At 51.2% G+C, this 14,674-nt stretch overlaps 1 protein-coding gene across 1 annotated transcript in view; it reads right to left on the bottom strand.

The window, feature by feature from the left end:
- Positions 1-5,988, bottom strand: part of GAK (cyclin G associated kinase) — a 50,394-nt gene extending 44,406 nt beyond the window's left edge. The window contains exon 1 of the mRNA XM_055435203.2: positions 5,724-5,988. Within this exon, the coding sequence (XP_055291178.2) occupies positions 5,724-5,868 (145 nt within the window). The 5' untranslated portion in view covers positions 5,869-5,988. The remainder of the gene's footprint in view (positions 1-5,723) is intronic.
- Between the last annotated feature and the right edge of the window lie 8,686 nt (positions 5,989-14,674).

Here is a 14,674-nt window from a genome sequence, read left to right as displayed (position 1 = left end):
GACCTCAGAAGGAAAAGGTCTAAAAAGCAGAAACACGAGCATATAAAGCACGCAAAGGGGCGCCGTGCTGGGTGCTGCTAAGGCAGCTGTGACTGGGAACGTTCTGGACGGAGCTCAGGCTGGAGTCAAGATCGCCGGGAGAAATACCAATAACCTCAGACACGCAGATGACACCACCCTTACGGGAGAAGTGAGAAGAACTAAAGAGCCTCCTGATGAAAGTGGAGGAGGAGAGTGAAAAACCTGGCGTAAAGCTCAACCTTCAAAAGACTAAGATCATGGCATCCGGTCCCATCACTTCATGGGAAACAGATGGGGAGACAGTGGAAACAGTGTCAGACTTTATTTTCTGGGCTCCAGAATCACTGCAGATGGTGACTGAAGCCATAAAATTCAAAGACGCTTCCTCCTTGGAAAAAAAACTATGACCAACCTAGACACCATATTAAAAAGCAGAGACATTACTTTGCCAACCAAGGTCCATCTAGTCAAAGCTATGCTTTTTCCAGTAGTCATGTATGGATGTGAGAGCTGGATTATAAAGAAGGGTAAGCGTCCAAGAGTTGATGCTTTTAAACTGCGGTGTTGGAGAAGACTCTTCAGAGTCCCTTGGACTACAAGGAGTTCCAAAAAGTCAATCCTGAAGGAGATCAGTCCTGAATATTCACTGAAAGGACTGATGCTTACCTGAAGCTCCAACACTTTGGCCACCTGATGTGAAGAACTGCCTCACTGGAAAAGACCCTGATGCTAGGGAAAACGAAAGGTAGGAGGAGAAGGGGACGACAGGGGATGAGATTGCTGGATGGCATCACCGACTCAATGGACATGAGTTTGAGTAAACTCTGGGAACTGGTGATGGACAGGAAGGCCTGGCGTGCTGCAGTCCTTGGGGTCGCGAAGAGTTGGACATGACAGAGTGACTGAACTGATGTTCTGGAATTAGGAAATGGCTTACCTTCTCTTCCCCACATAGCTGTGTGTTTCTGTGTATGTGTGTTATATAAAAACCAGACTTGGATCTAGAACAGATACTCCCAGGTTTATCCACGAGTAGTCATGAAATTCTCATTATACCACAGTTAAAAAAAAAAACACTCCCACAACTCCTGCTCCCCCAGAAATAAATGGAAAAAAGATTTTAACAAACATTTCACACACACAAAAAGATACACAAGTAGCTAATGAATGGGTGAGAAAATGTTCAACATAGTACCGTGTAGAGGATGCAGATTCAGCCACTGCATGCCCTGGAGAACAGGTATAATCAGGACAATCACATGCTGGGGAGGCCGTGGGGCAGGAGGGGGCAAAGCCCCAGTGGAGAGGGTTTGGCTGTTTCATGTAAAGTCAACCCTCCATCCGACTAGAAGCCCACAATCTACTCCTGGGTATTTTACCCAAAAGAAACGAAAACACACGCACACACACACGCAGTAAAAATGTCCTTGGGAGCTTTATTTGTAACAGTCCCAAACAGGAAAACACACCAAGGTCCACAGCAGGAGAGGGCCAGCAAACTGCATCAGCAAAGGGAACCGAGCTCCAAACCCATGCAGCCGCCCCGAGTGCACCCAGCTGCCATGGCCCACGCCGAGGCCGCAGACCACCTGCTCTGCGGGGGCCGCTGTATTCCTCCATCCACTGGAGCCTCAGGCTCCCCTGCCGCTGGGTATCCTGCCGACTACGCCAACTGTCTTGCTGTATCTCACTGTTCGCTGAACCCAGGACAGGTGAGGTGCGAGCAGGGAAGCTGGAAGAAAACTCCAGGAGCAGCAGGAAGAGGAGACACGTTTATTCTCTCCGGGCTGGCCCCAGCGCAGACAAAAGAGCTTCTCAGGTGGGGCTTATACGTGCTTATAGACCAAAAGTGTCCCAAGGCCAAACCGGTGCATCGCGACGCGCGTGTGCACTGCCATACGCGATCCCAGCTGCTGTGCAACCACGAGCTTACAAAACAGGGGGCAAGAGGCTGACCCAGCACCCTGGCTAAGCTGCTCTTTCCCCACACCCGCTAAAATGAGGGGGGTGGGGGCAGCTGGAGTCCGGCAGGGCCCCCAAGGCGGCACGTCCCTCCCACCACGCAGGGTCACAGACAGGGGCCGGGGTGGTGGGGCCCGCTGGCAGGACAGCAAGCCCCAGGCCGAGTGGCGCCGCAGCATGGGAAGGATGTCAGCTGACCCTGACATGCTTTCTCAGCACTGCTGCTGAGAAGCAGGCACTTCCATGGAGCAGAATTCCAGGAGCCCCACTACACACACGCTCATCACCCACCTGCAGGGACAGGCACGCTCACGCAGACGGGGGGCCCTGGAGGGGAGCAGGCCCAGACAGCAGGAGGAGGAGCGTGCCTCCCTGCGGAGTCCCGCCCAGGGTGACCTTCCCCGACCCCCAGGCGCCCGCAGACCTGTGCTGGGGAAGGACCGCAGGCCTCGCAGCGCAGCGGCCTCTGCACTGGGCTCCCAGCCGGCCCCCAGGGACCCTGCGCCAGCAGCTGCTTTTACCAGTATTCCCTCTGGACACTGCTCCCTGCAGGACACACCTGAGATGGATCCACACCTTCCCTCGAACCAAAGCCTCTTGTGGGCTCCCACCTGACTCCACCGGTCACCCCTGATGGCCTGGCAAGCCTCCCAACAGCCCTGAGCTCAGCACCACCACTATGACCGCCCCCATGCAGCCAGGACCCCACAGGTGCTGCTGTGGGGGTCACTGCTGTTTTATGCTGGGCACCATCAACACGACTAAAGGCTGACCTTAATGCTGCCAACGTGCCAGGGGTGGGGCCAGCTGAGAGGGACACGAGACGGGGGCCACCGTGTCCTGAGGGCCGCAAGCGGCCGCCCGAGCCCACAGCCCTGTGGTGGAGACCTGGCTGTGTGCTCTGCGGTGTCTAGGGAGGAAACATCCACTTGGAACCCTTCCTGGCAGAGAAGAGTCTCCACACTCAGGCCTCCGGGTCCAGGGTCAAGGGCAAAGACACAGGGATGACGAGACCCCAACACTCCAGAGAGAAGAAGGCCCAGAACTACAAGACCGGCCAGCCGTGAGGCTCAGGGCTCAGCCACGCTTCCCAAGTGGAAAGGGGGATCCACAGGGGCCGCCACCGCCCTACGGCCCCCGACAAGCCCCCGAGGCACCACGCGGCGGGGCCCTGCAGAGGAGGGCCCAGTCCTCTCCCCATGTCACACACCACCCCCGTGCACTCCCGCAGTCAGGACAGGCACTGTGGGCAGAGGAGGAACCAGCGTGAGCTGTGGGCAGCAGCAGAGCCTCAGGGGTGGGCCCAGGCCGGGAGTTGGCGTGCGTGTGCCTTCACACCTCCTTAGGCCAGCGTCACCCACAGGGAACACGGACTCTGAGCAGGGAGTTCATCCAAGACCACTGACACCGCGCCCAGCACACGCGTGTCCAAGCAAACACGTGCTGGCTGACAGGAGCTCAGGGGACACCTGACCATACAGACTACAGACAGCCGCACAGCCTTACTTGTTTCCTGAAAGCGCCAGTGTCCACCCCACAGGAACGAGTCCACACACTGGACCAGCCCCGCAGAGCTGACAGCCCTCGAGATCTAGCTCCTCAGCAGCAGCGATCCATTGCTCTCGGCCTTTCTGGTGGAAGAAGGCATGAGCACATAGCATCCAAAGCAAGAGGACAGCAGGCTGCCCCTCGTCACTCAGTCGGGCACCTCTGACCGTGGGGATGGTCAGTAGTTTGCTGCCGTGTGTGTCAGTTGCTTAGTCGTGTCCGATCCTTTGCGACCTCATGGACTATAACTCACCAGGCTCCTCTGTCCATGGAATTCTCCAGGCAAGAATACTGGAGTGGACTGCCATTCCCTTCTCCAGGGGATCTTCCTGACCCAGGGATCGAACCTGGGTCTCCTGCACTGCGGGCAGATTCTTTACCATCTGAGTCACCAGGGAAGCCCGTTTGTTTTTAAAAAGTCAAAATTTAGAACAAACTCTGAAAAGCTATCTAGCTCCATAGGTCTACCCAACAACCCATTTCAGGCTATAAACTGCAGACAGCGGTGAACACGAATGCTCTCTCCCGAAACCATGCAGAGCACGACCTGGTGAGAAGCACAGCCGGGCAGCCCTGCCATGCGCTGATGCGAGGCGTGCAGACGCAACTGCCCCGCAGCGAGAGTGCACATGCAATGCCATTCAGCAGCACTAAATGTCAGTGCATCTGATGACACGACTGTTTCCCGACTCTCGGCGCTGCACCCCAGGACCTACGAGCTGCACTCTACCTTTAGAAAACCTGGAAAATTCTGCAACTGTCCACATAGGCACCCAACAGTTTTGAACTGAACCTTCCCCATATTTATAGAAGACAGCCTGAAGCCCACAGCCTGTTCCTAAGGTTGCTATTTTATGTGAAGGACTTCATACAGGTTTCCTGCTGTCCCAGTTCAGAAACAGCTTCAAGAGCTTCAGAAGCCCTGGGCTACCACTTCAGTTTAAGGGCAGGAAATCCACGGCTCCTGACCTGCCGGGTGAACGAAGGGAACAAGTGCTGCACAGCCAGGGCGCCCGCTCTCCCTGTTCTTCATCCTGGGGGTCAAGCCGCCGGCAGGAGCTTCCTCTTACCCTGAGCCACCTCCCCAGCTCTCCCTCCAGCACCGCCCCCTCCTTCACCGGCCCTGCAGCTGAGCCCACTGTCTGCCCAGCAGGGGACCCCCTACAATTTGCTGACCTCCGGTCAACAGAGCCCATGTCTAACCTCAACTTCCACAAGACAGAAACCATGTACTGTGTACTGTGAGTTTCTTAAAGAATCAAAATACTTGCCTGGTATTTTTAGAATAAATGAACTGATGGGGGGGGCGGGGAACGACACTTCTCATTACTAGATACACTGGCCTCCACTTCGGAAAGAAAAGCCTGAGGTTTTCTCACCCAGTCACACCCAAATTCTGTTTCTGACAGTGGAGAAGTGTGTGGTGGTGCTCTGGCCTTAGCACCACCTGAGGCCTTTCACAAGGAGGGCCCCAGAACAGTCAGCACTGCCCAGCTCAAACTGAGCACAGTGGCAGCAAGGGTGCGCAATCAGGGGGTACGTCCGCTTCAGCACCGGCCCCAAAGCCCCACCTTCAGCTGCTAAGTGCCACGGTTAGGGGAATCTGCCGGGCCAGACAAAGGAGCAAAATCTGGCCGAGGGAGCAGGGCTGCGCCAACAGGGGTGAGAAACTCTGCGTGAAGTAAGGCCGACATTCAGGAAGCCGAAGAGAGCACGCGGAAGTACCAAAGGCTGCCCTGCCCCGCCTGCCAAGCAAGGTTCGCAGCGGTCACACCTGTTGGCTCGTCCTGCGGAAACTCGCCTGGGGCCTCAGACGCAGGTCGGGGAGAGGGACGCTCAGGGGCGAAGAGGCAGCGCGGCTGGCGGTCACCTCAGTGTGTCGCCGCACCCGAGGAGGCCAGCACGACGGCCAGCCACGCCCGAGCTCCTGTCAGCCAGGGGCCGGGCCTGCGTCCGCCGACCCGCCGTGGCCCTCGGAGCGAGAGCCGCGCCGCGCGCCGGCGGCCTCCACCCCCAGCCGCGTGGGGTCGCGCCCGCCGGGCCAGCGTCCGCCCGCGCCGGGGGCCGGCCCACGCCCGCCGGCAGGACCGCCACGGCCCGGCCGGGCCCCGAGGCTCCGACGCGGAGGTGCGGGGCCCGCGGCCGGCCTCCGCCCCCGCAGCGGCCGCCCGCCCGGCCGCGGCCGCCCTCACCTTCGGCCAGGACCCGGCGCACCCGCAGCCGCAGCTCGCCCATCTCCACCGTCTGCCCCACGAAGTCCGTCTGGTCGCGGCCGGCCGCGCCCCCCAGGGAGCCCGGGCCCGCCAGGAAGTCGAGCGCGGACTGCAGCAGCGACATGGCGGCGGCCCGCGGCGGGCGCCGGCCCGCGGGCTCGGGGTCCGCGCGCGTCCGGGTCCGCTCGGCAACCGCCGCTCGCCAGCCGCACCGGCTTCCGCCCGACGCCGCGACGCAGGCGCGCGGGGCGCCACCCGCCCGGAAGAGCGCCGGCGCCGCGGCCGCAGCGACTTCCGGGTCGCGCGCCTGCGGACTCGGGCGGACTTCCGGGTCGCGCGCCTGCGGACTCGGGCGGACTTCCGGGTCGCGCGCCTGCGGACTCGGGCGGACTTCCGGGTCGTGCCTGCGGGTTGCGCAGTCGCCCCTCGGAGGTCTCGCCCCCGGCCTGGCGCCCAACCGTCCCCGCGTGACCGTTTCCGCGGAAGCTGGTGCTCGGGAGTTCCCGGGGCCTGGCTGCGCGGCGGGAGCAGCGGGCTGTGTGCGCGGAGCGCCGGGGCGCTGGCAATGTCCGTCTTTTTGAGTTGATTCCCACTAAAGGACTGAAAAGCTCAGATTTAGAAACCGAGGTTGGTAGCTTCTGTAGAAAAAAGTCCGAGCTGGCGGCACCGGAACCAGACTCCCGGGTGTCACCCTCCACCTAGAGCTGCCCCCGCAGGTAAGACCGCACCGCTCGCCTGGCCCTGGGCCTCTTCCCGGTCCCGGCGCGGGGCCTTGGAGCCGGGTCCCCAGACAGCATCGTCACCCGCCCGGAGCTTCAGGGAGCTCGCTCTCCGGACAGGCCAGCGTGTGTTATCCTTGTAGTAAAGCAGGTCAGTTCGTTCAGGGCTTTACTGCCTGCCACACCCTTTTGTCAGTGCTCGCCTTAGCGCCCCTGGAGCGTCTCGGATAACCCCCACCCCACCCCCGCCTTTGAGGTGACAAATCGTGCTCCGCAGTGGCATTCCACGGCCAGCTGGCCGGGGTCTGCTGCATAGTTAGTGACACGGCTTCTCCAGTCAGTGTTCGTCTGCTAAATGGAATACAAGGGTTGGGGCTCAGGAAGGAGTCAGGCTGCGTTTGGGTGTCCCTAGCGTATAGGTGGCAGTTGAAGAGAGCCCTGAGGGGCACGGTAGTTAGCGGATGCGGTCCTCAGAGGGGAGGAACAGCCAAGGAAGCAGGAATAAAACTAAGAGCATTGTGTCCCAGGGCCGCAGCAAGATGGGGGGAAGGGAGGGAGGGTAATTAGAAGTGACACATGCCGTTTGAAAGTAGGGAAAAGAGTGAAAGTTGTATGTCGGACTTAGCAACAATGAGATCTTTGGTGACCTTGCCAAGAATAACATTGTTTCATTGGAAAGCTCCCTTTAACCTAAGGGGAGGAGTATAGAAAGGAAGAGAGCGGGTAAGTGGAGGTAACGCAGTGCCTTGGTGTGGAGAGTGAAGCTGGAGTGACGGTGGGGACTGGGGCAGCCTCCAGCCGGCGAGCAGGGACAGGGCAGGTGCACAGGGTCCCGCAGAAGGTGGGAGGGGATGACATCCAGAGCACAGGGAAGCATTTGCTTTGGAAAATCGCTTCTCCTCCTAAAAGGGAATGGAGGAAGGTGCAGTAACTTTATATGTTTGTTGGAATTAAAGTGAAGGAATTCTCTAGTGACCTGTCTTCTCACTGTGAATAAGGAGAAGAAAACATCTACTGAAATTGAGAAGGAAGGTAAGATTGAAACAGTGGGAAAAAGATCTAAAATAGCTTTTGTGGGAACCCTAGTGAATAACGCAGGAGAGCATGATGTTGCCCAGGGTGTGTTTGAGTTCAGAGGGTGTGGGTTGTGCTGGTGTGACCTACAGCCAGGTGCAGACTTCTAGCGAGTGTGACTCCCTTGGGGATGAGAGTTTTTTCAGACTTTGTGTTTCATGTTGATGGAGCACTTTTTATACCGATGCTGCTTGAGGAGCTGCAGTAGCACCATTTTAATCCAGTTCTTTGTCTCTGGACCACACTCCCTCCTGGACTCACAGCCCTGTGTTCTGAGGTGGCTCCCTGCACACACACATGTCTAAGACTGCGTGCACAGTCGTTGTCACCAAACCTGTCCCTCTAATAGATTTCATAACAAAGACTACAATCAGAAGTTAGAAAGAGTTAATAATGATGAATGGGTAAATTCATCAGAAGAGGTAACAATCCTAAACAGTTCTGTCTCTGATAATAAAACTTCAAAATATGTGAAGCAAAAACTAATAGTTCTGCGAGGAGAGATAGACAAACCCACAGTTGTAGTTGGAAATTTCAATACTACTTTCTCAGATAATGACAGAACAAATACCCAGGAAATGACCAAGGATGTGGCAGAGTTGAGTGATACCATCAACCAACAGGACTTAATAGGCATTTGTAGGATACACACTATCAAATATATAAGCAACATTTACCAAGATGTAACATGTTCTGGGCAAATATGTTCCCTGACCACTATCGAATAAGCTAGAAATCAATAGCATATATCTGGAAAGTCATCCAAATATTTAAAAAACTATTGACTCACTTGTACATTACCCATAGATTAAAGGAGAAATCAAAAGGGAAATTAAAATTTTACACTGAATGAAAAAAAATGAAAATGCAGCGTTTCAAAAGTTGTCTCAAATCATTCATCTTAATAAACTAGGAAAATAAGAGCAAATGAAACTCTTAAGTACAAAAAGGGAAATGATAAGTATCAGAGCAGAAATAAATAAAAGACAACAGAGAAAAATAAATGAAACCGAAAGCTGATTCTTTGAGATGATAAATAAAACTAGTATCTCTGGCCAGGTTGAACAAGGGGAAAAAGATGAACAGTGTCGTGAATGAAGGCGATGCTGTCATTGCTAAAAGGGTCATCAGAGAACATGAGCAACTCTCTACCCATATATTCAGTCACTGGCAGTGAGGGGCAGACGCCCTGGGAGACGCACCGAAGCTCACTCCAGAGAGGCAGGAACCAGTGTGGCCCTGCGGCTGTTAAAGCACTGAGCTTACAGTCAAACACTCTTCCTCAAAGAAAACCCCATGCCGAGATGACGTTCCTGGGACTTCCACCAAACTGAAGAAGAAATATCTATAGGGGTTCTTTAAACTGAAGGAAACGTTTGCCAGCTCATTCTGTAAGCATGACATTATTCTAATGCCAAAATTTGACATAGACATTACAACAAAAGAAAATTGCAGACTAGTAGTCTCATAACAGAAATAAAAATTCTTATAAAACATTTTTTTGCAAACTGAATCCAATACTATATAAAAAGGATAGTACAACGTTGACCAAGTGAAGTTCATTTTAGGAATGCAAAGTTGGCTTAGTGTTCAAAAATGGATCAATGTAATTTACAGTATTACAGTGAAAAAAGAAACCAAATGGGTCATCTCAAGATTTAGGGACTTCCTTCTGGCTATGACAGTAAGGAATCTCTCTGCAATGTAGGAGACCCTGGTTTGATCCCTGGGTCAGGAAGATTCCCCTGGAGAAGGAAATGGCAACCCACTCCAGTATTCTTGCCTGGATAATTCCATGGACAGAGGAGCCTGGCAAGCTACAGTCCATGGGGTTCAAAGAGTCGGACATGACTCAGCAACTAACACACCACAAGACACAGAGAAAGCATTTGAAGGGGGCTTCCCTGGTGATCCGGTGGTCAAGCCCCACGCTATCTCTGCAGGGGGTGCAGGTTCAATCCCACATGCCATGCGGCCCAAAAAAATTTTAAAGAAAAAGCATTTGACAAAATTCAGCATCCATTCCTGATTTAAAAAAAAAAATACTGTTGGCAAGCTAGGAATAAAATGAAACTTTCTCAGCATGATAAGGACATCTATTAAATACCTGTAGCTGACATAATGGAATGATGAAAGACTGAATTTTTTTCTCTCCAAGATCAGGAACAAATATTCACCATTATACTAGAAATTCTAGCCAGTGTAATGAGGCAAGAAATTAAAAGCTTCCAGGTTGTAAAGGAATAAGTGAGATTGTTTATTTGAAGATAACATGATCGTCCGCATCAGACTTTCCTCACCTTGGCCACGGACATTGTGGACCAGATAGTTCCTTATCAGGGTTGAGGAGTGATGTTCCCACTGCACTGCAGGGCCTTCGGCAGCACCTCTGTCTCAGCCCCCTGGACACCAGTAACATGCCACTTGTCACAATCGAAAGTGTCTCCAGGCCTTGCAGGTGTCCCTGAAGGGGAAAATTGCCCTCAGTTGAGAATCACTCCTCTAGGTGAAAAAAAATCCGTGGAAACTACAAAAAGAGGTACTAGAGGTAATGGCTTTAGAAGAGGTATAGAATACAAGGTTAATAAGCAGCAGAAAAAGTTTTGTTTCCAAATACCTGGAAACAAATATTGGAAGTTGAAATTAGAAAACACACTATTTACAAAAAAAAACAATAGTGTCAACAGATACTAAATTTTGAAGATAATCTGTAATAGATATGCAAGATTTATAGCTGAAACCTAGGCAGCTTTGTTCAGAGAACCCTTGATAAGTGGAAAGTTACCAGAGACATTACTTTGCCAACAAAGGTCCATGTAGTCAAGGCTATCTTTTTTCCCGTGGTCATGTATGGATGTGAGAGTTGGACTGTGAAGAAGGCTGATTGCCGAAGAATTGATGCTTTTGAACTGTGGTGCTGGAGAAGACTCTTGAGAGTCCCTTGTACTGCAAGGAGATCCAACCAGTCCATTCTAAAGGAGATCAATCTTGGGTGTTCATTGGAAGAACTGATGCTGAAGCTGAAACTGCAATACTTTGGCCACCTCATGTGACGAGTTGACTCACTGGAAAAGACTCTGATGCTGGGAAAGGTTGGGGGCGGGAGGAGAAGGGGACGACCGAGAATGAGATGGCTGGATGGCATCACCGACTCTGTGGACATGAGTTTGAGTGAACTCCGGGAGTTGGTGATGGACAGGGAGGCCTGGCGTGCTGTGATTCATGGGGTCACGGAGAGTCGGACACGACTGAGCGACTGAACTGAACTGAAAAAAAAGACAATATACCTTGCATCATATATGGGAAAAAAAAAAACCATATAAAACTTGTAGAAAGTCACTCATGAGAGTTTCTAATATGACACCAAAGAACAATCCATAAAAAAGTAGATAAACAACAAAAATGAAGAATAAGAGAGATAAACAGGAGTTCACCAAACTTAGGGACTTCACTATGTATGCTGCAGATGCGCTTCAGCAGGGGAATGGATGAACTGGCACATGGTTAGAACAGTGTTATGCAGGGACAAAAGAAATGAGCCAGAAAAGAGACCCAGAGGACCTCAGAAGCATGCCACCGGGTGAAAGGAGCCACTCTGAAAGCGCCACGTACCGCTGGATTCCAGCTCCATGACGTTCCAGAAAAGGCAAGACTGGAGACAAGTGAAAACATCGGTGGTGGCCAGGGTTTGGGGTGGGGAGGGATGAATAGAGGCAGCACAGGGGCGTCTTAGGACTGCGAAGCCCTTGCACGTGACACTGACAGTGAACACAGGCGTGCACTCGTCAGCACCCTTAAAGCTACAGCACAGCGATGCACCCATGTTTGCTCATCACCTGGGCCACGCAAATGCCAGACGGCAGTGACGGGGGGAGGAGGGAGGGGGCTGGTGACAGAGTTCTCGGCACTTGCCCTTCAGTGCTTCTGCAGACTCAAAACTGCTTTGGAAAGCAGTCTGTCGCTCTGAGTATATGGTGCGTCCATGCTCAGCCATGTCCCACTCTTCCTGACCCTGTGGCTGTAGCCCACCAGGCTCCTCTCTCCACGGGGTTTCCCAGGCAGGAACACTGGAGTGGGTTGCCATTTCCTTCCCCAGGGGTCTTCCTGACCCAGGGATAGAACCTGAATCTCTTGTGTCTCCTGCATTGGCAGATGGATTCTTTAACATTGAGCCACCTGGGAAGCTTTAAATGTGCACATATGTGTACACACACGCGTATGAGCGAGAGAATGAAAAGGCAGCCCGCACTGGGAGAAAGTATCTGATAATGCACCTGTTTATGCAATATAATGTATACATAGACAGAGACATACGTAAGCCCTGCACAGTCTTCGCAGTAATCCCCACACTCCTGAAGGAGCTGCAGTGCTCTTTGTGACTTCGTCCCGGCTTACTTCAGGTGCACCTCCCAGGCTGAGGAAGTGGAAATCCCAGAGGTGGAATTACTGGGTCCTATATTAATTCTCATGGCATCTGGTCCCATCGCTTCATGGCAGATAGATGGGGAAAAAGTGGAAACAGTGGCAGATTTTATTTTCTTGGTCTCCAAAATCATTGCTGACTGTGACTGCACTCACGCAATTAAAAGATGTTCACTCCTTGGAAGAAAGGAAAGGAAAGTGAAGCGCTCAGTCATGTCCGACTCTTTGCGACCCCATGGACTGTAGCCTACCACACTCCTCTGTCCACAGGATTTCCCAGGCAGGAATCCTGGAGTGGGTTGCCATTTCCTTCTCCAAAGGATCTTGCTGACTCAGGGATCGAACCCGGGTCTCCCACATTGTAGGCAGATTCTTTACTTGTGAGCCACCAGCTATGACAAATCTAGACAGCATATTAAAAAGCAGACAACTCACTCCAGTATTCTTGTCTGGGAAATCCCATGGACAGAGGAATCTGGCATGATAATAAATATACATTGTAAGTATTTAAAACAAAAAAAGCAGAGACATCACTTTACCAACAAAGGTCCATATGGTCAAAGCTATGGTTTTTCCAGTGGTCATGTATGGATGTGAGAGTTGTACATAAAGAAGGCTGAATGCTGAAGAACTGATGCTTTTGAACTGTGGTGCTGGTGAAGACTTGAGAGTTCCTTGGACTGCAAGGAGATCCAACCAGTCCATCCTAAAGGAGATCAGCCCTCAGTGTTCATTGGAAGGACTGAAACTGAAGCTCGGATACCTTGGCCACCAGTTCACTGGGAAAGACTGAGGGCAAGAAGAGAAGGGGGCGACAGAGGATGAGATGGTTGGAGGGCATCACTGACTCAGCAGACGTGGGTTTGAACAAACTCAGGAAATCAGTGAACAGGAGCCTGGCGCGCTGCAGTCCGTGAGGCTGCAGAGTAGTTTGAGAAACCTCTGTACTATTCTGCACGGCAGCTATACTGTTCATACTCCCACCAACAGTGCACTGGGGTTCTGCTTTCTCCACGTTCACCACAAAAGTTGCTGCTGTCCTTCATTTATTTGTGTGATAGCCATCCTTGGGGGTGAATGTCTTGTGGTTTTGATTTGCTTTTCCCAATACAACCAAATGATGTAGAACATCTTTTGATGTGTTTATTGGCCGATGGAATATCTTCTTTGGAGAAATGTCTTTTCACATTCTTTGCCTGTTTTTTGAATCGAGCTGTCTTTTTACTGCTAAGTTTTAAGAGTTCTATTTATATTTTGGGTGCCAGACTCGTACCAGACACATAATATGCAAATATTTTCTGCCCTTCTGTGGGCTGTCTTTGTCTCAACAGTGCCCTTTAAACACCAGAGTCGCAATTCTGAAGAACTCCAATTTATTTTTGTTGCTGCTCGTGACTTTGGTGTTACATTTAAGAACTCTGCAGAACGTGAGGCCATGCAGATTTTCTCCAATGTCTTTGCTCTCACATTTAGGCATTCGATCCGCTTTTAGTTAATTTTTGGATGTGGCAGGAGGTAATACCCAAATGCACTCTTTTGCGTGTGGATACCCAGTTGTCTCAGCAGTATTTGTTTAAGACTGTTCTTTCCTCGTTCAACGGTCTTGGCACACTTATTGCGAGTCAGTGGAGTGTGAACAGAATGGTTTACCTCTGAACTCTGAGTTCTCATCCATTGATCCGTATGTCTGTCTGTATGCTGGTACTACACTGACTTGATGACCGTAGCTTTGCACTGAGTTCTGAAATTGAGACGTGTGAGTCTTCAGCTCTGTTTTTCTCAAGATTGTTTTGGCTGCTCCTTAAATAGCCAAAGGAGCAGACAAAACATTTCCATATGAATTTTAGGGTCAGCTTGTAAATTTCTGCATGGCAGGCAGATGGAAATTTGAGAGGGATTGCATTGAATTTGTAGGTAAATTTGGGAAGTATTCCCATCTTAACAATATTAAGTTCTCTAATCCATGGACAGAGGATGTCTTTCCATTTATTGGGGCCTTCTTTAATCTCAACCATGTTTTATATTCATTTTTTAAAATGTATTCCAGAGTATTTTTGACACTATTGTAAATGTAATTGCTTTCTTAAATGCATTGGAGGCTTGGTTATTGCCAGGGAATAGAAATGCAGGTGTTCTATACGTTGATCTTGTTTCCTGCAACCTTGCTGAACTCATTTATTCTAATAGCTTCCTTGTGTGGGCTCCGTAGGGTTTTCTTTTTGCAGAATCACATCGTCTGCAGAGAGCGATGGTTCTGCCTCTTTCCGTGCGCCGTCTAGCTTGTTCTCCTGGCAGAGTTGCCGTGGCTGGAAGTCCCAGCACAGCAGCGGAGCAGAGGCCTTTGTCTCACCACTGGGAACGTTTCTCAGGGCTCTCACCATTGAGTGTGATATTTCTCTTTATCAGGCTGATGAAGTTTCCTTACATTCCTATTTTGTCGAATATTTTTTATCATGAAGTGTTAAGATTTTGTCAAATGCTTTTTCTGCATTTATTAAGATGATGGTTTTTGTCTTTTTTCTATTGATATGGTGTGTTACAGTAATTGATTTTTTAATTTTAAACCAGCTTTACATGCCTGGAATGAATCCCACTTGGCATGATATATATGTTACAGAATTCCATTTGTTAACATTTTGTTGCAAATTTCTGTGTCTATATTTGATCTTTACTGATTTTTTGAATAAAGTTTAATTGAAAACAACTTAAACATAC

Source organism: Moschus berezovskii, chromosome 5 (genome assembly GCF_049115385.1).
Source record: "Moschus berezovskii isolate FMDL1 chromosome 5, NW_MosBer_1.0, whole genome shotgun sequence".
Taxonomy (NCBI): Eukaryota; Metazoa; Chordata; class Mammalia; order Artiodactyla; family Moschidae; genus Moschus; species Moschus berezovskii.
Note: the sequence above shows the minus strand (reverse complement) of the source record. Positions and strands in the feature narration are given on the sequence as shown.